The 24,379-nt window shown below is 49.0% G+C and overlaps 8 protein-coding genes across 8 annotated transcripts; 3 read left to right on the top strand and 5 right to left on the bottom strand.

Moving 5' to 3' along the window:
- Positions 1-212: 212 nt before the first annotated feature.
- EDB91DRAFT_1085712 (uncharacterized protein) lies at positions 213-705 on the bottom strand (the record flags this gene model as incomplete). The annotated part of the gene is made up of 3 exons (XM_041315930.1): positions 213-369; positions 497-579; positions 613-705. The coding sequence occupies 3 exons, from the start codon at positions 703-705 to the stop codon at positions 213-215; spliced, it is 333 nt and encodes a 110-aa protein (XP_041172637.1).
- A 1,551-nt stretch (positions 706-2,256) lies between these two features.
- On the top strand, positions 2,257-2,652 carry EDB91DRAFT_1085711 (uncharacterized protein; the record flags this gene model as incomplete). The annotated part of the gene is made up of 1 exon (XM_041315929.1): positions 2,257-2,652. The coding sequence occupies one exon, from the start codon at positions 2,257-2,259 to the stop codon at positions 2,650-2,652; it is 396 nt and encodes a 131-aa protein (XP_041172636.1).
- Positions 2,653-4,645: 1,993 nt separating this feature from the next.
- Positions 4,646-5,430, bottom strand: EDB91DRAFT_1339007 (uncharacterized protein). Its single transcript, XM_041325647.1, has 3 exons — positions 4,923-5,430; positions 4,744-4,871; positions 4,646-4,689 (listed from the first exon to the last, which is right to left on the bottom strand). Exon 1 carries the CDS (start codon positions 5,295-5,297, stop codon positions 4,965-4,967), a length of 333 nt encoding a protein of 110 aa, XP_041172635.1. The 5' UTR covers positions 5,298-5,430; the 3' UTR covers positions 4,646-4,689; positions 4,744-4,871; positions 4,923-4,964.
- A 74-nt stretch (positions 5,431-5,504) lies between these two features.
- Positions 5,505-6,206, bottom strand: EDB91DRAFT_809926 (uncharacterized protein). Its single transcript, XM_041328467.1, has 3 exons — positions 5,921-6,206; positions 5,734-5,873; positions 5,505-5,676 (listed from the first exon to the last, which is right to left on the bottom strand). The coding sequence occupies exons 1-3, from the start codon at positions 6,080-6,082 to the stop codon at positions 5,571-5,573; spliced, it is 408 nt and encodes a 135-aa protein (XP_041172634.1). The 5' UTR covers positions 6,083-6,206; the 3' UTR covers positions 5,505-5,570.
- Positions 6,207-11,726: 5,520 nt separating this feature from the next.
- EDB91DRAFT_809920 (uncharacterized protein) lies at positions 11,727-13,709 on the top strand. Its single transcript, XM_041328466.1, has 3 exons — positions 11,727-11,782; positions 11,831-12,067; positions 12,130-13,709. Exons 2-3 carry the CDS (start codon positions 12,062-12,064, stop codon positions 13,678-13,680), a joined length of 1,557 nt encoding a protein of 518 aa, XP_041172633.1. The 5' UTR covers positions 11,727-11,782; positions 11,831-12,061; the 3' UTR covers positions 13,681-13,709.
- Positions 13,710-14,792: 1,083 nt separating this feature from the next.
- Positions 14,793-17,200, bottom strand: EDB91DRAFT_809760 (uncharacterized protein). Its single transcript, XM_041328465.1, has 3 exons — positions 15,769-17,200; positions 15,554-15,714; positions 14,793-15,495 (listed from the first exon to the last, which is right to left on the bottom strand). The coding sequence occupies exons 1-3, from the start codon at positions 16,774-16,776 to the stop codon at positions 14,976-14,978; spliced, it is 1,689 nt and encodes a 562-aa protein (XP_041172632.1). The 5' UTR covers positions 16,777-17,200; the 3' UTR covers positions 14,793-14,975.
- A 1,931-nt stretch (positions 17,201-19,131) lies between these two features.
- EDB91DRAFT_1339005 (DnaJ domain-containing protein) lies at positions 19,132-20,234 on the top strand (the record flags this gene model as incomplete). The annotated part of the gene is made up of 4 exons (XM_041325646.1): positions 19,132-19,466; positions 19,522-19,536; positions 19,589-19,692; positions 19,751-20,234. The coding sequence occupies exons 1-4, from the start codon at positions 19,167-19,169 to the stop codon at positions 20,232-20,234; spliced, it is 903 nt and encodes a 300-aa protein (XP_041172631.1). The 5' UTR covers positions 19,132-19,166.
- Positions 20,235-23,500: 3,266 nt separating this feature from the next.
- On the bottom strand, positions 23,501-24,374 carry EDB91DRAFT_1252995 (uncharacterized protein; the record flags this gene model as incomplete). Its single annotated transcript, XM_041323589.1, has 4 exons — positions 23,501-23,746; positions 23,819-24,083; positions 24,138-24,212; positions 24,271-24,374. The coding sequence occupies 4 exons, from the start codon at positions 24,372-24,374 to the stop codon at positions 23,501-23,503; spliced, it is 690 nt and encodes a 229-aa protein (XP_041172630.1).
- Between the last annotated feature and the right edge of the window lie 5 nt (positions 24,375-24,379).

Below are 24,379 nucleotides of genomic sequence, written 5' to 3'. Positions count from 1 at the left end.
TTTTGGGAAGGGCAAGAGTCAACAGCAAGACACAAACAGTGAGACTGAAGTTTACCTGGGACACTGGCTTACAATCCCATGGCCTCGTACCTCGGCCAGCGGGATGCAAGCCAGTGTCCCAGGTAAACTTCAGTCTCACTGTTTGTGTCTTGCTGTTGACTCTTGCCCTTCCCAAAAAATTCTCCCGTGTCTCTGTCCTATTTTCTGCTTTCCTATCTCCCGTTCTCCTGTTCTCCTGTTCTCCTGTTCTCCTGTTCTCCTGTTCTCCTGTTCTCCCATCCTCCCGTCCTCCTCCTCCCATCTCCCCATTCACCCCATTTCTCCATTCTCCACCTTCCCATTCCCATGTTTACCCATTGCCCATTTTTCCTATCTTTATATTTTCGCATTTTTATGTATACAGAATTACAGTACATATATACATCATTGTTGTTTTCACATTTTTCTATTTGCTTAGTGTTCCTCCCCTTGTTGTGGCTCAATTTTTACATATAACCAATTTTGGACAGTGAGGTCGTATAGTAAGGGAGAACGGTTTTTTGAAATTGAAACTCCGATTGACAGAACCATGCGAAATTTCTAAATCGAGGTTTTAGTGAGGTAAGCGCAAACCATGTGGCCTTTGGCGAAATAAGCGGCGTTGGCGAGATACGCGTCTCCCACACACAGCCACAAAACCAGTCTCCCTTTCTTCTTAGATCCCATGTGGTTCTGTCAAGCGGAGTTTGAATTTGAAAAAACCGTTGTCCCTTACTATACGAGCTCACTGTCCAAACGTGGGAATTTGTAAAAATTGAGCCACAATGGGATTGGCAAGTGCTCACTGGCCCTCCATTTTGCACAACAACAATGAATTTTATATGTACTGTAACTGTGAATACATAATAAATAGTAAAAATTGAAGGACAACAAGGGATTTTGGGATTTTTGTGGGGAAAAGAGAAAAGAGAACACCAAGCAAGTAGAAAAATGTGAAAATGCAAAATTGCGAAAATATAAAGATGGGAAAATTTGGCAATGGGTAAACAGAGGAATGGGAAGATGGAGAATGGAGAAATGGGGTGAATAGGAAGATGGGAGGATGGGAGGACAAGAGGAGGACAAGAGGACACAATGGGAGGATGAGAGGGCTACAGGAGGACAAGAGGATGGGAGGACAAGAGGAGGACAGGACAATGGGACATGGGACAATGGGACACGGGAGAACAGGACAACAGGACACAGGACATGGGACAATGGGACATGGGACATGGGACATGGGACATGGGACACGGGAGAATGGGAGAACAGGACATGGGACATGGGACACAGGACAATGGGACACGGGAGAACAGGACAATGGGACACGGGACAACGAGACACGGGACATGGGACAATGGGACAACAGGACACAGGACAACAAGACATGGGACAATGGGACATGGGACAAGATAATTGGGAGGAAGTGTATGAGTCAATAGCATGACACAAACAGTTTGACTGAAGGTTACCTGGGACACTGGCTTGCATCCCGCTGGCCGAGGCATGAGGCCACGGGATCGCAAGCCAGTGTCCCAGGTAACCTTCAGTCAAACTGTTTGTGCAACATCCCATAACTAAAACAAAACTATATAATATTTTTAAAATGTAAGATGTAAGAATTTATTTATTTCACACAAGTAAGTAATATGTAGACACAGTGAGACAAGGCACCGAAGGTGCCTCCAGCAGAGCACGAAGTGCTCTGCTTGCTTCCTGTGCCGAAGGCACAACGGGCTTGGGCTAGTCTATAAAGTAAGGGAGAATGGTATGGGGGAAACCGTGAGAGATGTGTATTCCGCGTATTTCGGCAGTTTTGGTTGCGTCGCTTGCATCGGTTGTTTGAATCCCTTTTCCCTTGGAGCGCTGAAAAAGGGAATGCCATGTGGTTCTGTCAAGCGGAGTTTGAATTTTGCGCAAACCTTTGTCCGTTAGTATGAAAGGGTTGACTGATTTGGCAGGTGGCTCCAACAACAATGATGTATATGTACTGTAATTGTGTATACATAAAAATATAGCCACAACAAGGGATTTTGGGATAGAAAAAGAACACCAAGCAAATAGAAAAATATGAAAAATGCGAAAATGTGAAAGTGTGAAAATGCAAAAATATAAAGATGGGAAAAATGGGCAATGAGTAAACATGGGAATGGGAAGATGAAAAATGGAGAAATGGGGTGAATGGGGAGATGAGAGGATAGGAGGACAATAGGAGGACAACAGAAGGATGGGAGAACAATGGGAGGACAATGGGAGGATGGGAGAATGGGAGAATGGGATGACAGGAGGATGGGAAGACAGGAGGACAGGAGGACAATGGGAGGACAATGGGAGGATGGGACATGGGACACGGGAAACAGGACACAGGAAACAGGACACGGGACACGGGACACGGGACACGGGACACGGGACACGGGACACGGGACACGGGACACAGGACACGGGACACAGGACACGGGACACAGGACACAGGACACAGGACACAGGACACAGGACACAGGACACAGGACACAGGACACAGGACACAGGACAACAGGACACAGGACAACAGGACAACAGGACAGTGGGACACAGAACCATGGGACATGGGAAATAGGAAATCAGATAATTGGGAGGAAGTGTATGAGTCAATAGCATGACACAAACAGTTTGACTAAAGGTTACCTGGGACACTGGCATGCATCCCGCTGGCCGAGGCACGAGGCCACGGGATCGCAAGCCAGTGTCCCAGGTAACCTTCAGTCAAACTGTTTGTGCAACATCCCATAATAACTAAAACAAAACTATATAATGTAAGAAATTATTGATTCATTATAATTAAATAATATGTAGACACAGTGAGACAAGGCACCGAAGGTGCCTCCAGCAGAGCATGAAGTGCTCTGCTTGCTTCCTGTGCCGAAGGCACAACGGGCTTGGGCTAGTCACCATTAGGTAAAAAGCTCAGCAGACAAGATCACATACTATCTGAGAACGGCATCACACCACCATCGTTCAGTGAACAGCTCATAAGACGAGATCACGCACCACCTGAGAGCGGGACATCGCCGTGACGCCGTCAGCCTGATCAGATAAGCAACTCAAGACATGTAATTACTGACTCTCTGAGAGCAGAATATCACCACGGAACCATCAGCGGGTTGGCAGCTGAAAAGGTAAGATCACGCACCCTCTGGGAGCGAGACATTGTCATCGCAATATTAGTGCCAGTAATGCAGATCAAAACACGCGATCACGCACAGGCTGAGAGTGGAACATCACCGTGGCACCATTAGCATCAGATAAGCAATTAAAAGATGAGATCACGCACAGGCTGAGAGCGGAACATCGCCGTGGCACCATTAGCATCGGATAAGCAATTAAAAGATGAGATCACACACAGGCTGAGAGCGGGACATCGCCGTGACGCCGTCAGCCTGATCAGATAAGCAACTCAAGGCATGTAATTACTGACTCTCTGAGAGCGGAACATCACCACAGAACCATCAGCAGGTTGGCAGCTGAAAAGGCAAGATCACGCACAAGCTGAGAGCGGATCATCGCCGTGGCACCATAAGCATCGGATAAGCAATTAAAAGATGAGATCACACACAGGCTGAGAGCGGGAATCACCGTGGCACCATCAACATCAGATGTTCAGCGCAGAAGAAGAAATCACGCACTTGCTGAGAGCGGGACATCGTTGAATGTTCAGCTTAAGATTGCCCGTGAAGTTTTATGATAACGTACAGTTTGCTGGACATGAAAGTTACGAATAAGGTGCATTTCTGTGTCAGTCATCTCATTGGTATCCGTGTCAGAGGATCCAGTGCTCTGCTCCGCACTGCTCCGTATGCGGGAGATCTGAAACCGTCATTTGCATTGTTGACTTCTGGTTGTTAGACACGGTCAGGACCCAGAAGAGACAGGTATTCACCAATTAATTGAACAACCAGCCTCCCGTTTAAGTGAATACACGATAGACTCCACGGTGTCCACGCCAAGCTGATTCATAGTGCCACAGAAATGACATTTGTATGAAATTCTCCAGAATGGTGCCTCCTGTTTGATGATGACCCTCATGACAATCTTCGTGCCTGGTTCGATTCCTGACCATGCATGGCTTGTCAGTCGGGTCACTCGCGTGCCCTCATCAATGCACAAATCATACTGGCCTGATTTCATATACCGTCTCTGAACTCGAGCTTCAATCGAGTCGCACTTAAACAGAACTTGGAGCATCTCATTGAGTTGCTAAAGAGGATTTGATCAGTGAGTTTGGAACCCTGAGACGGATTTTACACTAGCGAGACGGACCTGAAATGAGGTGCAGAAGTCCACTGATATTGCATGCTCGTAGCCTGTTGCGTCTATCAGTGTCATACAACCAAGTGCGATAGTCAATTGCGTTGTGTTCGGTCTAGCAGAGGACCGTCTGGTGACCGGCCTCTGGTGATTGGAGTCCTGCCCGTCGTGCATGGCATTTTGACTTTGTTGCATTTGGAACAACCACTGATCAAGCGTAGTAGTGAGTAAATGCAAGCGATCTTTAGAGAATAGAACACAACCAGACACTCCAAGAGATAACGGTCGATGGCAATGGAACATCCGGTGATGACTTGTGTGACAGATGTGTACGTGAGACGATGTTTATGCAACCTTGTTAGTTGAGTTGATGTATCTTGCAGCATCCTGAGTGCAACTCCATGTCGGGTAAATTCAAGCACGCATCAACACGGAGCATACCTAACTATGGAATCCCTCCGGGATTGTTCAAGAGGATCTAGGACAGGTGGGGCGTTACACAAATGGCCGCTTAGTCGATAAAGTCGTAATTTGAGGGCATCTATGTCCGCTTTATTCTGACTACGTTTCTGTGATAACCTTGAATACCAAGAATCATTCTCACAATCACAAGCCCTCACATCAATAATTTGAAGGATTGACAATAATCCACCAATAGCCAATCACATGGGAGCACCCACAAGTGGGATTGAACTTGCGATGCCCTGTATCAAGGGTAAAGCTAACTGAGCCATATCGGAAGCTTCGCGGGTAAGGGATACACTCCAGGAGTATCCGGTGGAAGAAACACTGGTGGAGACTTCGAGATCTGGTTCTCTGCTCGCAGAAACAGGCTGCACTAACGATGAATTCAAAGGGAGCTCTGGTGATGGAAGGAGAAATACACTAGGGATGCCTGCGGGGATGGCAGCATCTTGTTTGCATCCGCTCTTTGTGGACCACCTCGAATGAACTGTGATAACCTTGCCCAAATCCTCGAGCCACTGAAAGGGCATTTTGATAAGATGGCAAGGTCAGACGATAGGTGAGAGTGAGTGTCGGTGGGGAAGTGAAGAAGGAAGGTGGTACTTAATTGAGCTGTGCACGGCTATGCACAAGCCTTGTGTTCATGATGAATGTAGAAGTTCTATTGTTTCTGGAACGAAAATCATTCTCAGCCACACCAAACTATCCATTGCCAACCAGGCCCATCACTATCCATGATGGATCACTTTTTGTGCCAAAAGTCATTGTATTCTAATTTGTTATGAATTATTATGCATTATGCATTATGAGCGTTTCTGCTGTAGTAGGTATAGGTATCCGAGTCGATAACGGCTGGATTTATTGCTGTTTGTGAAAATCGACATTTTGCTCTGTAACAGCTTTTGTTGCCTTTGTATGACATTGACACTGCCGAAATATCAAAATTGGAGACTCAGACAAGCCTACTTTTTATATGTATTTCCAGTCCTATGAAGAGTTCTCCAGATCGTCGAAAGAGAAGGATTGACATTTGACGTGTACCGCACACCCTCCTGCAATTCATCCAGGTATGTATCACGGTGGCGAGTCACGCAGGCATGAAAGTACTGAGCCACGATAAGAATAATCCCGATCTCCTTATACAAATACTTACATTGACATCGTCTATTTGTATTCTTCGTGGCCGATCAACTCTTTTGTGCTTGTTGTAAGCTTGACCGGTTTTCTTGTAGTAGCAATGAACGATCCACTGGATTGTATGCTTGCTGGTGCCAGTATATCCTGCGATCTCCGAGATTTCGAGGAGTGGAAACATTCGGACGATTGCCTTGCAAAGATCTCAGAAAGTTTTCAGCCCTTTATGGTGTGCTTGGTCAGTGTTATCATTGGTGAAGGGTATTGCAGGGTAAGTTAGTTAGACGGAACAGCAGGCATTGGTGTTAGAGTCTGAATGATCCGAGGGATCAGTGACGAAGAAAACTGAACGATCCGAGATAGTAGAAGAGAAAGAGTGATAAGTCCAAGCCCAAGCCAAAAGGGACTTTGACGAGCGACACACTGACATCGGCTCGTGTCCTACAATATGTTTTCCTTTTCCATTCTGATATATTCCGTTTCTATACAACTTACTATATAAACGCCAGCAGTAGCACGAACGCATCTCAGCTTCTTTCAAGAGACTGAGATGTGAGTTATTAGTATCGTTATATCAATTAGAAAACTAAACTGACGAGTCATTAGTATACTTGTTTTTATTAGGTACATAGCTTGTTATACCGAGCTTCTTTCAAGAGACTGAGATTATACTTGTTTTTATTAGCGTGCGGTCAAGCTCCCACTCGTTATAACTCACCATAGGTTATGAGCCCTGTCTCGACCATGGATACTTCGCTCCCCAGCTCCAACACAACCCTGCTTAACATCCCGAAGCTTGCTGAAGATGGCTCAAACTGGATAACCTACAAGGAACGGACGTTAACAGCCATAGGGGCAAGAGGTCTGATGTGGTATACCGACGGTCAAGCAAGTTAACCTAAACCCTTCGCGATTCACCCGGATACGAAGGCCATCGTGAAGCCAGATGGGACGACCCCAATGCAGGCGGACTACGACGATCTTGATAAGAGAATTGACGAGTACCACCAGAAGAACTCACTGGTAAAACAGCAAATATTCAGCACCATCACCGATCGGCTGCTGTTATGCGTCCAGAAGCTAAGAGATGCATCCAAGATCTGGGAAGAAATATGTCAGATCCATGAGGGCAAGACGGAGCTTGTGCAAATAGACTTACGACGTCGAATGCAGGAGACCAAGTGTGACGAGGGAGGAGATGTTAGATCCCACTTTGCCGACCTCATGAGGCTCCGCGAATTGCTTGCGGGCATGGGCGTAGCGATAGCTGATACCGATTTCCATGCCATTATCCTCGGCTCTCTCCCTGAATCATACCGCCCACTCCTATCCTCCATCACTGCAGCCGCAAAGATCACAAAAACCCCTGTCACCTCCTACGAGTTAGTCACCATTATAACCGAAGAGTACGAACATCGGCAACTCACCAATCAACATCCCAGCAAGAAGGGAGCTAGCGCTGCCCTCGCTGCGAAGGAGACGAGAGGAAAAGGGCATGCCTCACCTTCCTCCACCAATAAGACAAACCCCAATGTCACCTGTTTTAACTGCAACCACAAGGGTCACTATAAAACGGACTGTTGGAGGCCTGGAGGGGGAAAAGAGGGTCAAGGCCCCAACCAGCAGAGGAAGAGAGGGGAGAAACAACCTAAGCAGGCGGCGAATTCAGCGGCAGAAACCGAGCCGCAGGACCAATACGCCTTTGTCACCTCAGACTTGGCAAGTGTAGCGAGGGATTTGGGCCTACCCATTGAGAAGAGAGGAGTGATCGTGGACTCGGGTGCAACGTCGCATTTCTGCCCAGATCGATCAAAGTTTAACAACTTCGTTAGCATTGCTCCCCAAGACGTCCATACTGCGGACAGTTCAACTCTTAGCGCGATAGGTCGAGGAGACGTCGAAATCAACCTGCCACTTGGCAATAGATGTACCACGGTAACACTAAAGAATGCCCTATATGCACCCACCATGGCCTTCACCCTCATTTCGACCAATCACATCACAGCAGGTGGCCTAGCCATCCTATTCGAGGGCCGCATGTGCAAGATCCTATCGAAGGGACCCTCCCGTCGCGTCATTGCTGAAATCCCTCAGGTCAAGGGGCTATATAGCATCATTGCCAGCCGTCAGAAGCATCATGCGAACATTGCAATGACCAAGCTTACCGTTAATGAGGCCCATCGCATGCTAGGTCATGTATCCCAGACTGCCGTCCTAGACGCGGTCAAGAAGGGATTGATCACAGGGGTAGAACTCAATAGTAGCTCTAAACCCGAATTCTGCGATGTTTGTGTCAAAGCGAAGTCAGTTCACAAGCCTTTCCCGGATGAAAGTAGCAACCGTGCACTCACCTATGGCGAATTGGTGCACACGGATCTGTGGGGACCAGCGCAAATGACAAGTCTAGGTGGTTGCCTGTACTACATTAGCTTTACCGACGACTACAGCCGCCAAATGAAGCTTCAGTTCTTAAAACTCAAGAGTGAAGCTCTCACCGCCTTCAAAGCCTATGAAGCGTGGCTAGCGCGTCAATTGCCTGGAGTCCGCCTAGCGAAAGTCCGTTCGGATCGAGAGGGAGAGTATCTGAGCGCTGAGTTCAACGAGTACTTGCGTCAGCAAGGGATCAAGCGCCAATTAACGGTACACGACTCACCCCAACAAAACAGTGTTGCAGAACGCCTCAATCGAACGCTTGTCGAGCACGCCTGTGCGATACTCATCGCCAAGGATCTGCTGAAGTACCTGTGGGCAGAAGCGATCAGCTACACAACCTGGCTAAAGAACTGACTCCCTTCCTGCGCAACCCCCGGTACTACTCCCTACGAGATCATTCGTCATGCGAAGCCGAACCTGGCCCAAGCGCACGAGTTCGGGACGAAGGTATATGTCCATCTACTGGAGGCGGGGAAGTTAGAGGCAAGGGCGGAAGAAGCGATTTTTGTTGGAGTCGACGCAGAGAGCAAGGGATATAGAGTTTACTGGCCAACAAAGCATCGAGTCTCAGTGGAGCGGAACATTACTTTTGCGCCCATAGAGGTCGTAGTGGCCGACGATGTACTGGACGAGGGGGAGCCAAACGGCTCTACCGCCACCAGCGATCCCAGCAACGCACCTAGCGTCCAGACCATCCCCCAACCTCCCACTACTCCACCCAGACCAACCATCAAACACTCTATCACACCACCGCCAGTGCCACGCGTCACGCGAAGTAGACCACTTCCTGGCTACTATGCAAGACTACAAGAAGGGGAAACGGTGTCAGTCGCAATTGAGTCCCTACTGGAGGCATCAGAGCTAGACCTACTTGATGAAGACTCCCATATCCATCTTGCTTTGGCCGCCACAGAACCAGAACCAACCCTACAACAAGCCTTGAACCGACCTGATGGAGTTGAGTGGCAGGAAGCGCTAGATTACGAGATAAGTCAACTAGAGAAACTCGGGACTTGGGACATCGTAGATGCACCTCACAGCGCTAACCTCATACCGTGTCACTTCGTCTTGGCTACCAAATGCGGTCCCGATGGTGAGAAGTTGAAACTTCGGGCCCGTCTCGTCACGAACGGTCAAAGGCAACAGTACGGAGTCGATTACTTCAACACGTTCGCACCCACCACCAATATGAGCACCATACGAACTGTTCTAACCATGGCCGCACAGCGAGACTGGGAGATACACCAGGTGGATATCAAAAGTGCGTACCTTTATGCGAGTATCCAGGAGGAGATATACATGAGGGCGCCACCCGGCTATCTGAAGGATGATCAACAAGGAAAGGTGTTGAAGTTGCGGAGAAGCTTACCTGGACTGAAGCAAGCGGGCTTCGAGTGGGCCGAAGAGCTAGCGAGCGTCTTCGCAAAACTGGGGTTCATGCATTCCAGGGTAGATCAGGCTGTCTATTTCAAACGCACCAAAGAGGAGCACATCATCATCACCATATCAGTCGATGATATGGCCGTCACCGCCAACCACATCTCCCATATCAACCGCTTCAAAGCACAGCTGCTCAAATACTTTGAGATTTCAGACCTGGGCGAACTCAACTGGCTCCTAGGATTGAAGGTAATGAGAGATTGTGAAGCACGCACCTTGACCCTCTCCCAGAAGGCATACGTGGATACCATAGTCGAACGGTTTTACCTGGGCGACGCGAAGAATGCGCTAACGCCAATGGAACCTGGTACCACCCTGTCCATAGATCAATCCCCCGGTACAGCTACAGAACTGCAGGCGATGCGCGACGTACCTTACCAGCGGGCCATAGGCTCACTCATGTACGCGGCCACGAGCACGTGACCTGATATCGTGTTCGCTGTAGCCACCCTTTCCCAGTTCATGCGCAACCTGGGCAGAACCCACTGGGAGGCCAGTAAGCGTGCTTTACGGTATCTAAAAGGTACAGCCGACTTCAAGCTCACCCTTGGTTCCACAGATGGAGGCATTGAAGCGTTCGTCGACGCTGACTGGGCATCGCAACCGCACAGACACTTGATGTCTGGGTACATTGTCATGCTTAACGGAGGTCCCATAGCATGGAGTGCCAGGAAGCAACCGCTGATCGCGTTATCTACAGCTGAGGCTGAGTATATCGCGCTGATGAGCATTGCGAGAGAGGTACTTTACCTGCAGTTGCTCATCAGTGAACTCTATGAACCTACCCCACTCCCCACACCCATCTTCTGCGACAACCAAGCGGCAATCGCACTTGCATCAAACGGAAAGTTCCAATCGCGAACGAAACACATCGACCTCCGCTATCACTTCATCCGTTCTCACGTTAAGAACGGAACGTTCCAGCTATTCTATTGTCCGACCAACGATAACATTGCCGATGCATTCACGAAGCCACTTCCTCGGCCGCGCCTGCAAAAGCTTCAAGGCCAAATGTCCCTGGCTTGCGCTCGAGGGGGAGTGTTAGAGTCCAAACAATCCGAGGGATCAGTGACGAAGAAAACCGAACGATCCGAGATAGTAGAAGAGAAAGAGTGATAAGTCCGAGCCCAAGCCAAAAGGGACTTTGACGAGCGACGCACTGACATCGGCTCGTGTCCTACAATATGTTTTCCTTTTCCGTTCTGATATATTCCGTTTCTATACAACTTACTATATAAACGCCAGCAGTAGCACGAACGCATCTCAGCTTCTTTCAAGAGACTGAGATGTGAGTTATTAGTATCATTATATCAATTAGAAAACTAAACTGACGAGTCATTAGTATACTTGTTTTTATTAGGTACATAGCTTGTTATACCGAGCTTCTTTCAAGAGACTGAGATTATACTTGTTTTTATTAGCGTGCGGTCAAGCTCCCACTCGTTATAACTCACCATAATTGGTGCAGCCACTAACATCGTGACTCATGACAGCCAGCCGATGCGGCCAGAATGATTGGTCCGGTGGATATTTACTGCGATCGCCACTATCTCAAACCTGAAATGAGAAGCTACAGTAGAAAGAAGACGACTATGACGCGCCTGTTTCGTCGGTAGGTCCGGGTTCCTAAGCCCAACTAAAGTTCTTTCAACTGTACACATCATGCCGTAAAACCCATCGGTGTTTATTAAATCCCACAGTGCAATACTTGACCTTCTTCTGTTCCAACTTCGGCGACTTGACTATGATAACACTATCATGTGCCAGGTGTACGAGAGAGATCAGACAAAGAACTCACCGCGGATTTCCAGCAATATTATTGTATCACGGGAGGGTTAGGTGCACTGCGGTTTGGTGATGCTACCTTCGTACAACCTTGTCTATGGGACATCAAAATCGAATTGCCGGTCGAAGTGATCGACATTGAAGTCCAAGACAATGCACGTCATCACAGCGGGCGTTGTCAGAAGCATTCTCTATCTAGGACGGAGGTCAGTCGCATATCACCGTGAGTCGTGACTGGCAGCGAATCAAACATACTTACTAAGCTTCTTAGTATGCGCAGCTTGCGCCTTCCAGTGACCGATCCGCGTTGGAGCCGGGTCTGTCTTATGGCATGCACTGACAAGTCTGAGCGCTGGGCGCTGAGCACTCTGCCCGCTCCCAGGCGGACTTCGAAAACACTGGCAAGACCAACACAAGACTGAACTTCGTCCTATATTCAACGTTACAACTCCTGTGACCGCACTTTTTATCAAGTTTTAAAGGGTAGGAGCCCACAATTATCATGATGGTGAGCATATTTCGGGTGATTTTTTTCAATTGATTCACTGACTTCAGGCGACCTGGATTCAGGACGCATCGCAGAGTCAGCAAAGTGCCGTATCAGCGTTTTCGACTGCTATGATTGCGCGCAGCTCTTCACTGTTCTTACATTCAGGCCCAAAGCCTCGCGCTCCAGCCACTGACCTCCCTACCGAGCTTCTTTTGAGGATCTTCCGTCTCGTATACGTGGAGAACAGAGCCATGCAACTAGAATCATCCCATTCTAACCGCTTGTGCGAAGACTGGACGCACGAAGAACCGCTCTCCCCTACTTTGTTTCCATTTGCTGTCGCTGCAGTTTGTTCTCGCTGGTGTGATGTCACGGCAATTGTGCCCGAGTTTTGGACTCGGATGACGGTTACGGTAGACAAAAATCCTACCGATATCTCTGCAATCCGAGCGTGTTTGCGGTGGTCTTGTTCGCTTCCGCTGGACATCATGGTGGCGCGCAACATTATTGACCATGACACCCCTGATGAGGTCGAGTGTCAGCGCGCCCAGAACATCCGAGCGTTGCTACGACCTCACTGGGGCCGCATCCGTCGTCTACACATCTCGGTGTTGCACAGCGATACACTTCCTTTCTTGTTCACCGATCTTGACGGGCCTGCCAACTTATTGCAGAGCCTCAAGCTGGCGAGCGCCATCGACGATGGAGATTCCAAGCGAAAACAGCCTTCTCATAGACCCCTAGTTGCGCCTGTATTAGACACGCTGGACGTCAGCGGTCGCTGCTTCCAGGATGGCTTACTACAAAAACCGGTTCAAATCGCTTGTATGATAAGAATCACATCTGTATCCATCTCCCGTTACCGTCCTTTCAGCGCAGGCGCACAGGGGCTCTCGTTGTGGCAGACGCTCCGAACCCTTAGCGAGCTCCCCATGCTCGACGACCTCAGTCTCTGTGACGTTCACTTTGATATATACTCGGGCGTTGTGACCGGGCCTGCGTTTTCGCTCGGCCGTTTACACACTCTCGCATTGGAGAAACTGGACAACAGTGATGTTCTCAAACTTGTTTTTGCAGTCCTCAGAGCAGCCCACCTCTCGTCCACAATAATCACAGACTGTAAAGTCAACACCCTCACTCGCATCTGCTACACCGACTACCTTACGTTCGAGAACATGGACGCATCCAAAAACTTCGTCAACGTGCTCCGTCATTGGTCTGGGAGCAGTCTCACCCTTGACAATTGTGCTTGCGTTGACGACGCATATTTCGACGCCATGACTGGGCCTTTCGAGAGCAACTCGGAGGAGGAGCATTATATGGCGCCCAGGATGACGAAGTTGCGAGTGAAGAATTGCAATCGCTTCACTACTCACGCATTGAGGGGATTGATCCAAGCGCGGGTACGTGCTGCGAGCGCCCCGCAATGGGGTTTCTTGAATCCGCTGGCAACCGACTCCGACGAAGAAGATATGCTCACGATGAACACGAAAGCGATAAACTGGCTGGATGTCAGAGGTCGTGGGCCTGTGATCACGGAGGTAGATGCAGCGTGGTTGTCGGGGCGCGTCGGTATGTTTAGCTGGGATGCTTTGCAATCAGATGGGAAGAGGTATGTGGTGGAGTATTAATCGAAGAAGGTGGTGGTCAAGTAGCATTTCTCGTCTTTAACAATACATGATGCCGAGGTGCAAGTTCACTCTTTCAAGTTGCTAGCGTGTCTCATTATCATCCAAGTAAATCATATCCCCCGTCCATAACAGTGTAGCACCTTTTGATTCGCAGTTAAAAGCTGATCTTGCCCGTTGGGCCTTCAAATCGCAATAGGGAAAACCAGACATTCTCACTCCTATCACTAGGCATAGGCCGAGCGGCCTGCAGGAATATTGTTTACTATAAATATCGTTGGTATTTGAAGCCCCAAGCCTGATCATTGTTGATGAGTTGGGATAGCTAGAGTAAGGTGGTTGTACAGGTTACGATCACTGAGATTGGGATACTAAGTGGTGAACTCACCCATTTTAACGGCGCTGTCACCAAAACACTGCGGCCAAGACGACATCTCGGCGATTTTTGCTCTGAAGACGAGCGAGTAAATTTATGCGCAGATGAAGAGATGGGGAGCAAGGTAAACGCTATTGGAGAAAAACAAGAGGAAACGTGAAGAAGGACGCTCGATCTCATCGATAAAGATCGGTTGACGCGTCAAGTTTCGTGCTGTACTTCTCAGGGAAAATAAGATTTCCGTATCCATCTCGGACGTTCGGGGCGACGATTTTGGTGTCTTGAAGTTTGAACTGGGAGATCAAACCCATGTAGCGCTAGTCTCCCGTAGTCAGACCTTGATAGAATGAAGACAGTCGTTCCTTCTATTTCGCATAGCTCTGAATCTGGTAGCGTTGCAGCTGGTAATGTCGCGCTCCTTCCGATTCCCAAACATTATGGAGAGCTCAGGCTTGAACCTGGGTTGTGTGAAATCATGTAAGTATGAGAAATTTCTTGCGAGAAATTTAGCTTGCGATGACTTGCTTCGAGGGTGCCTGCGGCGAACACATCAATGAGTAGTACAAGTCTGGTAGGCGATCCTATAGATGCCACGTATGATCAATACATCCCCGAGTTGTTTTGCGATTGTGTTAGAATTCCTTAAGTATGCTAGACTGGTTGGGCTTTATAGACATAGGATTGATAAGTTTGTCCTAGATACATTCATGGCATAGGTATACTAGAATCATTCGTAAGAGATCGTGACGGTATGATGGTGCCTGCGTATGTTACTGTACATATTGTGAGGTGCGATGAATGACGGTATAAGATCCGGATACGACAGAACAAGATTACATGACATATAAAGTAATCCAAACCATAATGATAATATGCTGTAGTCCGAGCGACGAGGACACGGAAGTCCGTCAACTGTATTCTATTATTGCGGAGCGAACGACAGGTTGCACCACTCCTCATAAGGGATGTCGAAGGCCGACACATCGAATGAGGGATTAGCAAGCGCAAGGTCATCATTTACGACAAGCCCTGACGGCAGTGCAACAGAGTCAGACATGACCGGGGAGCCAAAGAGATCATCTTCCTCTACTGAGGTGGTAAAGAAATCTTGCGCTGTAACCGGTGGGAGAGGCGCTGCGGAGGGTTGCTGAGGCACAGAGCGCCCATCACTACATTGCGTAGCGGGCAGAAACCATGTGTTCTGAGCGGCGGTCACCGGCATGGGCGGATTTTGATGTGGCACCGAGATCGTGGCAGGAGCTGATACTTGGACAGTAAACGCCTCTTCGGGAACGGCGACGGGGGGTGGAGGCGCGAAGGTGTTCGTGACCGATGACGTAGATGCATCGTGAGGTGATTGAGAGACCTCCTGAGATTTCTTCTGGTTCAGTTCACACTGCCCGGAATCCTGATGACGATTCAGAGAATCGGAACGACTAAAACTAGTAAGAATCAACGACTCAGTATCATAGTCGCATTTGAAAGCAGCGAGATACTCACAGTTGGCCACAGTCCAGGCACGGCAACCGAGCACTCTCTTCTGGCTTATGCGTTCTGGTAGTTTTATGATTACGCACGCTGCTTTCCTGCATTTGGATACCATTGCACGAAGTAAGGAGGCATTGGAAGATGGTTTTGCCGTCCTTGGTGCCGACGTTTTTCTGATAAACAATTGTTAGCGGGTGGCGGGAACCAAAGAAATAAAATTGACTGACAAAATCAGGGTCCTGATCGACGGGAATGTGACGGATTCTCTTCCGCTTCTTGGTCACGCCCCCACTATCATTGGCCGCCCTGCGTTTCCTGCGCCGCACCGAACTCCTCCCAGAGGAGCCTACAGATGGAAGCTGCTGCATAAATCCCTGATTGTAATGGTCGACATGTTGGTAGTAACCGGTTCCTTGCATTTGTGGTTGCATGGAGGAGGCAGTAGGGCAGGTGTCTGACATCTGCGCATCGGTCCCATAGACGTGCTGTGCGGTCGCGACGATGAAGTCAAGTTGTTCGGCCGTATAGACCTGAAGGAGTCTATCACGGTCTGAAGGCGGTTGCGGTTGCGTGGCTGGAGCTGGGGTTGCAGCTGCAGCAGCCTGTGCCTGCGGAGGGGACACCGAGACTGGAGGGCTCACAGCTACCGCAGGAGCAAGACCAGCTTGCATCGAAGGAAGGTAAGTGTTCATAGCCTGAGGTGGCGGTGCATACCCAGCATAAGCGTGAGGAGGGACGGGGTAGTGATATGGTTGAGGGGTTGCGAGATATTGCTGAGGGGGATAGGCGGCAGGTGGATGAGGGGCATACCCAGGCATCATCGTCTGTTGTCCATATATTACCCCACCGGTATTGAACGCGGGCGCGTTGGGAGCCAGCCTAGGTGTAACGTACCGCGGACTATACATATCGGGAGGGTAAGAGCCGATAAAAGGCTGGGGCTGGAGCTGGGGTTGGGCCTCAGGCTCGGGCTGAAGCTCATGCTGGGGGTGGGCGTAGACTTGAGCTTGTTGCTCCGTACGACGCTCCGCATCGTGGTAAGTAATAGTACTAGACTTTACGCCGTCATATTCGGGAGTGGTCCCAGGAGTTGTACCCGTCGAGTTCGGCGGGAAAAATGCATATGGAGCGAAGGGAGAATTGTTCTGCGAGGATGAAGCCGAGGAGTAGGGGCTAACGGAAGTATCGAGGTGGGAGATGGTGTTTGGGCCCATCATATCGATGTTTTGGTCCATGAGAAAATCAAAGAGTAATGTGTCGATAGCTTCAGGTCCTAGCCCGTGGTAGAAGATAACAAGTGGAAGAAGAAGTGAGTATAGTTAGACAGTACCAGTCAGGATGAGAGAGAATACGATGGGTGATGAAGAGGAGGAGGACAACACAAGTGCCAGTATTTAACTGTTGGGACATCCGCTTCAAGTAAATAAAGGGGATGGCCCACCGTGCGGCGCGTCACTTCCTTATTCGCGCTGTGGTCCACAACTCGTTACCCAGGCAAAGCCAAACAGTGACCCAGCGGATGTCCACACAAAGGATGGCATCCACCATCCTTGCATACAAGTAGAGTTTCGGGTGAACAATAGTCAAAAACGCAGGCCACCAGGATATCCCACCGCAGGAATGTGAAGCGTTCACTTAGGCGTGTCGATCGTTGATTGTCGATCGTTGATTGTCGATCTTCAGAAGTTTCCTTCCTGGGAGAAGAGCAGTGCAAATTATTTTTGAACGCGACGGGTTGGATCTGAATTTAGAATGGGGGTACCGATACCTTCCTCCCTCGCTCATGTAATTTTCTTCGTGCACAGGGATCCGTCGCGTTTGCATTAGCATTGAGAATTGTATACCAGAAAATCTGATTGACAAAATCTATCAACACAAAACACATTAAACAGGAGATTGCATGCTTATTGATCCAAATAAAAAATATCATGTCCGACCACTAATGTGACACGCGGGAAAGGTACGTATCTCTCCAACGCGTCCAAGTCACGTCTCCGGTCGCCACGGGCCACACGAGTCCCCCCTTGGCAACACGTCGAACACCACTCTTCTCTGTCACAGAACAATCAGACATTGTACCTTTAACAAGCAGATACAACTTACTGCCACCAGATCAGAACACTCATTTCCACATTCACATTAAATTACGGCACTTAGATTTGCAAGCAACTCAGAGAAGGGTCTCTCCTGTACAACAAACAGATCACGAGCGCGATTAGTAAGTCACATTACGAGTAGTCGATGTGAACACCGTGGTGCACGTCTGGCGCTGTGTCCCAATCAAGAACAATAGCCAAACCGCGCAAACAGAAAACAACGTGATGGCAGATGAACAACTTACCCAAAGCAGAACGGACCAACGAGCACCCCACTGTGACGGTCTGCCGCACGCTCTCAGCATCTGCAAGCGTGGGGTTGACTTCCTGCATGTGGTGGAACGTTACATCAAGGTTCGTGCGAGTAGGGCCGAGGTAAGAGACGTACCATCAAGTCAAGCGCGACGAGTAACCCAGTCTCATAAATCGCCTCGCAGATGTAGTGTCCTTCGCGGAAGGTAAGGCCGCCGCGCACCTTCGGGATTTTGGTTAGTGTTGCTCGTTGACTTGGCATTTGATTTGACTTGGAATAAATTTCCTAGGAATACATTGTTTGCCCGCCGCGCGCTTGGGCATTCCCGCCACGAACGCCACGGATCAAAGCATCTGTATTTCCAAGACGCCCCCTTGAGATAGGGTATGCGCAATATAAAGCGTCTGCACAAGCCATCCCTTGTTTCTTTCCCGTTGTGACGCATTTTTTAAGCACCCGCATGGTCAAGACGCGTGGAGAATGATATGCACTTCCGTGCATGCTCTCACACCACAAATACACATCCCCAGCAAGGAAGGTCGGCAAGCACTAGGTCACCAAATTGACGCGGACCAGACGACTAACTGCATCCCACTCAAAGATACGTGCCAACGCACTGACTAGCAAAAATTAAAATTAAGATACTTACCGGCGTCCCCGTGCTAGGAGCAACACTCGGATCGAGCGCGTCAACATCAAAGCTCAGGTGAATAGGGCGGTCTCGTTGCGGGTTAACATGGTCGAGCGCCATTTCAACCACCTTGCCGATGCCATAGCTACGTCAAATACAATCAGCGTCTGCGCCTTTCCTCCACACCGAAACCGAAACTCACCGGTCAACCTCGTGCATACTGAACGCCTTGATGTTGTGTTGCTTCAATATCTCCTTCTCGCCTTGTTCCACGTCCCTTAAACCGATGTAAACGAGACGCTCGGCAGGGAGGTGGGAAACCCAGTCGAACTTGGCGAGGACGGAGTCTGGGGATGGCGCAGGGGGGTTGAGCTTGAGGAGGAAGGAAGAGGCATGCCGTGGATGTTTCCGCTGTCGGTGCTATGGATTGTGTTTATGTCGGCGTGGGCGTCTATCCAGATAACACACGCTTGGTCGTAGCAGTGCCAAAAAATGCAGACTAATGTAGCGCCCGAGAGGACCAGTCACCTCCTAGCCGATGAGCTGTTTCGGACCGTGTCCTGATGTAATACTACCGTACGTACACAAAGTAATACAATCCTGTTACAATGGTTATAGAACAACGTCAACCGTGAACTAGCATCTATGAGATCCAGAGGATCTACATCCTCTCTTTTGTCTATCAACCTTTCCCCAGGGTCACTTCACGGTCCATTGTCAAACAAACTACCGCAGCCCAAACACTACGCCACCCAAAGTCCAAAACCCGACGATAGTAAAACATCATGGATTCACATTATCGCACTCGAATTTGCGGCATGGATATCTTCGCATAAAGATACTGTACGACCGGAGCCCACCCAAAGTTCAAAAGGCGGTTCGAATCGGTGGGTTCACTATACCGCACTTGGGTTATGGAGAGATGCTTCGCAGGACCAAATCAAAGTTAGTACTAGTCTTCAATCTTGGCTCTAGACGAATTTGACTGGTTGTGGCGCAGCGAAGGTACTACGAGGTGTGGTTTGGTCATGGTCCACGCATATCTTTGAAAGTGACCACGTGTGTAGCTGAGCAAGAAACACCATCCTGACGTCTCTCAAGATCCAAGTTCTCCCGAAACTTTCAGGAAGGTTACAGAGGCTTATGCTGTGCTTGGAAACAAGAAGGCTCGGTGCGTTGGTTTTTTGAGACTCGGCGGCGATACTATGTAGTTCTCAACATCATCGTAGACGGAAATATGATCAATCTGAGCAGCTGCATTCCGCCCTCGTCACAGGATTGCTAGATGAATGGTCGGGGCGGCCATCCGCATCTTCACCGCGCCCACTTGATCCCACTTTCTGGGACCCAGTCAAGTTAGGCTCATCTACGTTTTACCGTCCGCCTCCTGGATACTGGACGGCGATGAACAGGATCAGGCGAGATAGGGAGAAGGAGAAGTCAAATGCTCAGGAAGTTCCATCTTCTCCCCAGACAGTCACGCCCTCTCACGACAGAACGGAAGGAAATGAGAAAAGCAATGAGAAAACCGAATCTAAAGAAACGTTCATCATCGTTGCTTCCCTCGTGTTTGTTGCGATCTGGGAAGGGCAGGAGTGGATACTTGGATGTACCAGGGCTTTCCTCACCCGACTGCAACAGAACTACGAGAGTGAAAGCAGCGCACCGCAGAGACACATGGAAGATACTATGTCGCAGGCTACTGATGCTTGATTATGGGTGGCTCACGAAGTATAATACCCGCTGAAGGACTCAGAAGGTGGAGTAGATCTGGTGACAGACATTGATGTAACTAATACTTGCGGAACAATTGCTGTAGCAATATGACATATTCCAACCACTGGCTACGACACATGTCTAGATAATGGATTTTTCATGCATGCGCGCTGCCCTAATGTGCTCCAGCAATTTGGGCTGTCACTAATGTAAGGCTGGTTGTGAGTTCGAAGGGGAAATGTAACAAGACGAAGTAGATAAGTGACGAGCGCAACGGCGAACGAGACGAGTAGAGTAAACGTATATGTCGAGGACTTTCTGCGATGGTTTTCGATCGAGCTTGGAGCGGGGAATCAGCGTCTAGGATTCTGCTATAGGTATGAGTGTACATGGGCGGTTTATATACGTTTTCGAGTACTTGGCTAGACCTGAATGAGAATACGAAGCATATGGAGAGGTGAAAATACTTCGGTGAAGCAAGGAGATCGTGGAGCGTGAGCACAAGGTGAGATAACGAAAGAAAGTGAAAAGGAGATGTAAAGGAATGTATCCGCGTGACTCGGATGCGAAGAGTGACGCTCTTCGCATCAGTGTGTCACATGGACGAGTTCGAACGCGTGGCGATTCGATCGTCTTCATTTTGAAGCGCGGTCGGGGCATAAAGGATACTAGCCCACACCCGTTGTGCCTTCGGCACATGTCTACATATTACATTTACAAAATACTATATACTTTTATTTTAGTTCTGAGGACAGAGGACACGGGAGAATTTTTTGGGAAGGGCAAGAGTCAACAGCAAGACACAAACAGTGAGACTGAAGTTTACCTGGGACACTGGCTTGCAATCCCGTGGCCTCGTACCTCGGCCAGCGGGATGCAAGCCAGTGTCCCAGGTAAACTTCAGTCTCACTGTTTGTGTCTTGCTGTTGACTCTTGCCCTTCCCAAAAAATTCTCCCGTGTCTCTGTCCTATTTTCTGCTTTCCTATCTCCCGTTCTCCCGTTCTCCCGTTCTCCTGTTCTCCCATTCTCCCATCCTCCCGTCCTCCTCCCATTTCTCCATTCTCCACCTTCCCATTCCCATGTTTACCCATTGCCCATTTTTCCTATCTTTATATTTTCGCATTTTTATGTATACAGAATTACAGTACATATATACATCATTGTTGTTTTCACATTTTTCTATTTGCTTGGTGTTCCTCCCCTTGTTGTGGCTTAACCAATTTTGGACAGTGAGGTCGTATAGTAAGGGAGAACGGTTTTTTGAAATTGAAACTCCGATTGACAGAACCACGCGAAATTTCTAAATCGAGGTTTTAGCAAGGTAAGCGCAAACCATGTGGCCTTTGGCGAAATAAGCGGCGTTGGCGAGATACGCGTCTCCCACACACAGCCACAAAACCAGTCTCCCTTTCTTCTTAGACGAGTCCAAGCCCGTTGTGCCTTCGGCACAGGAAGCAAGCAGAGCATTTCATGCTCTGCTGGAGGCACCAAAGGTGCCTTGCCTCACTGTGTCTACATATTATTTAATTTTGTGAAATAAATAAATTCTTACATCTTACATTTAAAAAATATTATATAGTTTTGTTTTAGCTATGGGATGTTGCACAAACAGTTTGACTGAAGGTTACCTGGGACACAGGCTTGCAATCCCGTGGCCTCGTGCCTCGGCCAGCGGGATGCAAGCCAGTGTCCCAGGTAACCTTCAGTCAAACTCTTTGTGTCATGCTATTGACTCATACACTTCCTCCCAATTATCTGATTTCCTATCTCCCATGTCCTGTGTCCCATGTCCCATGGTTCTGTGTCCCACTGTCCCACTGTCCTGTTGTCCTGTTGTCCTGTTGTTTGTCCTGTTGTCCCGTGTCCCGTTGTCCTGTTGTCCTGTTGTCCCATGTCCCGTTGTCCCGTGTCCCACTGTCCCATTGTCCCATGTCCCATTGTCCCATGTCCCGTGTCCCGTGTCCCGTGTCCCGTGTCCCATGTCCCATGTCCCATTGTCTGTCCTCCTGTCTTCCATCCTCCCATTGTCCTCCCATTGTCCTCCCATCCTCTTGTCCTCTCATCCTCCTATTGTGTCCTCTTGTCCTCCTCTTGTCCTCCCATTCTCCCATTGTTCTCCCATCCTTCTGTTGTCCTCCTATTTTCCTCCCATCCTCCCATCCTCCCTATTCACCCTATTTTTCCATTCTCCATCTTCCCATTCCCCTGTTTACCCATTGCCAATTTTTCCCATCTTTATATTTTCGCAATTTTGCATTTTCACATTTTTGCATTTTGCATTTTGCATTTTTCACATTTTTCTACTTGCTTGGTGTTCTCTTTTCTCTTTTCCCCACAAAAATCCCAAAATCCCTTGTTGTCCTTCAATTTTTACTATTTATTATGTATTCAGTTACAGTACATATAAAATTCATTGTTGTTGTGCAAAATGGAGGCCCAGTGAGCACTTGCCAATCCCATTGTGGCTCAATTTTTACAAATTCCCACGTTTGGACAGTGAGCTCGTATAGTAAGGGACAACGGTTTTTTCAAATTCAAACTCCACTTGACAGAACCACATGGGATCCTTTTTTCAGCGACCTTACCGACGCAACCGACACCATGTGCGCTACGCGGAATACGCGTTTCACACGGTTTCCCCCATACCGTTCTCCCTTACTTTATAGACGAGTCCAAGCCCGTTGTGCCTTCGGCACAGGAAGCAGACAGAGCACAAAGTGCTCTGCTGGAGGCACCTTTGGTGCCTTGCCTCAATGTGTCTACATATTATTTAATTATAACAAATCAATAATTTCTTACATTATATAGTTTTGTTTTAGTTATGGGATGTTGCACAAACAGTTTGACTGAAGGTTACCTGGGACACTGGCTTGCGATCCCGTGGCCTCGTGCCTCGGCCAGCGGGATGCAAGCCAGTGTCCCAGGTAACCTTCAGTCAAACTCTTTGTGTCATGCTATTGACTCATACACTTCCTCCCAATTATCTTGTCCCGTGTCCCATGTCCCATGTTCCGTGTCCTGTGTCCCGTGTCCCGTGTCCCGTGTCCCGTGTCCCGTGTCCCGTGTCCCGTGTCCCATGTCCCATCTCCTGTCTCCTGTCTCCTGTCTCCCGTCTCCCATCTCCCGTCTCCCGTCTCCCATCTCCCATCTCTCATTTCCCATCCTCCCACCACTCCAATAATGTCACATCACCCATTTCATACATCACTCCCATCCAATCAGAAATCAAATCATATTATAGGAACAACTCTAACACAAAAAACTATTCAGAAGGCTCCCAGCCAGGTGGAGGGCCCTCCCTGCGTAGCTCATCCAAATGCCGACGCTCCTCCCGACTTTTTCCCTTCTTCTGCTCAAAGAGGTGCTTTCGCCAAGCATCCACCACCCTGCGATGCTTTTGATGCTTACGTGCCTCCTCCAACTGAGAGCAGAAGGTATCCACATCCCTATCATCATTCTTGAGGTCTTGCTCATGTTGCTCTTCCCACCACATGATGTCCTTTGCCAACTTCACGTTATATCATCGGAGGTCATGGATTGTCTGATCCATAGCATTGCGATTCTCTTGCCAAGTGGTGACCTTAGCATACGGGTTGTTGAGTCGTCTCCGTTCAAGACGTGTGATGTGACTCTCGGACCAGCGGCGATGGAGTTCAGCAGACCAGTCAGTCACAGCTGGCGCTGACAACTCAGAAGGAGGGGGTACTGAAGGAGTTGTGGAGGTGGGAGGTGAGGCCAGCATGTTGACGGGCTGGCGATGACATTGCTGCAGGCGGGCAGCAAAACTTGCATCAAAGCCCTGCAGAAGCCTGGCATTCCAGTCGACAGTAGGTCTGGGCTCCTGCCTTGTAGCTACCATAAATACACAATCAGACAAAGAGAGAGAGAGAAAAACTCACCTCGTGACATGACCCAGCATGACCGGAGTGTCACGTGATAATGCGCCCGAGCCAGCATCAGGTGCTGAGGAAGCACTGGGAATAGCTGCTGTAAATTGTGTGATCAGACAAAAACAGACACCGAAAAACTCACATGGTGACGTGACCCGGTGTGACAGGGAGCTCCGCGTCACGTGACGCGGCCAAAAACGCGTCCGAGCCAGTATCAGGTGCTGGGGAAGTGCTGGAAATGGCCATGGTGA

This window comes from Suillus paluster (genome assembly GCF_016628075.1).
Source record: "Suillus paluster strain FC165 chromosome Unknown EDB91scaffold_77, whole genome shotgun sequence".
NCBI lineage: Eukaryota > Fungi > Basidiomycota > Agaricomycetes > Boletales > Suillaceae > Suillus > Suillus paluster.
The sequence above is the reverse complement of the archived record's forward strand: the minus strand, read 5'-3'. Positions and strand labels throughout refer to the sequence as shown.

Coding starts and splice junctions, on each gene's coding strand:
- EDB91DRAFT_809760 (XM_041328465.1), bottom strand. CDS start 16,776: ATGGACCAAAACATCGATATGATGGGCCCAAACACCATCTCCCACCTC. Junction 15,715..15,768: donor TCGATCAGGACCCTGATTTT/GTCAGTCAATTT, acceptor ATTGTTTATCAG/AAAAACGTCGGCACCAAGGA. Junction 15,496..15,553: donor TGCCTGGACTGTGGCCAACT/GTGAGTATCTCG, acceptor GATTCTTACTAG/TTTTAGTCGTTCCGATTCTC.
- EDB91DRAFT_809926 (XM_041328467.1), bottom strand. CDS start 6,082: ATGTTTCCACTCCTCGAAATCTCGGAGATCGCAGGATATACTGGCACC. Junction 5,874..5,920: donor TACAAATAGACGATGTCAAT/GTAAGTATTTGT, acceptor ATCGTGGCTCAG/TACTTTCATGCCTGCGTGAC. Junction 5,677..5,733: donor ACTGGAAATACATATAAAAA/GTAGGCTTGTCT, acceptor TGTCATACAAAG/GCAACAAAAGCTGTTACAGA.
- EDB91DRAFT_1339007 (XM_041325647.1), bottom strand. CDS start 5,297: ATGCCCTTTCAGTGGCTCGAGGATTTGGGCAAGGTTATCACAGTTCAT.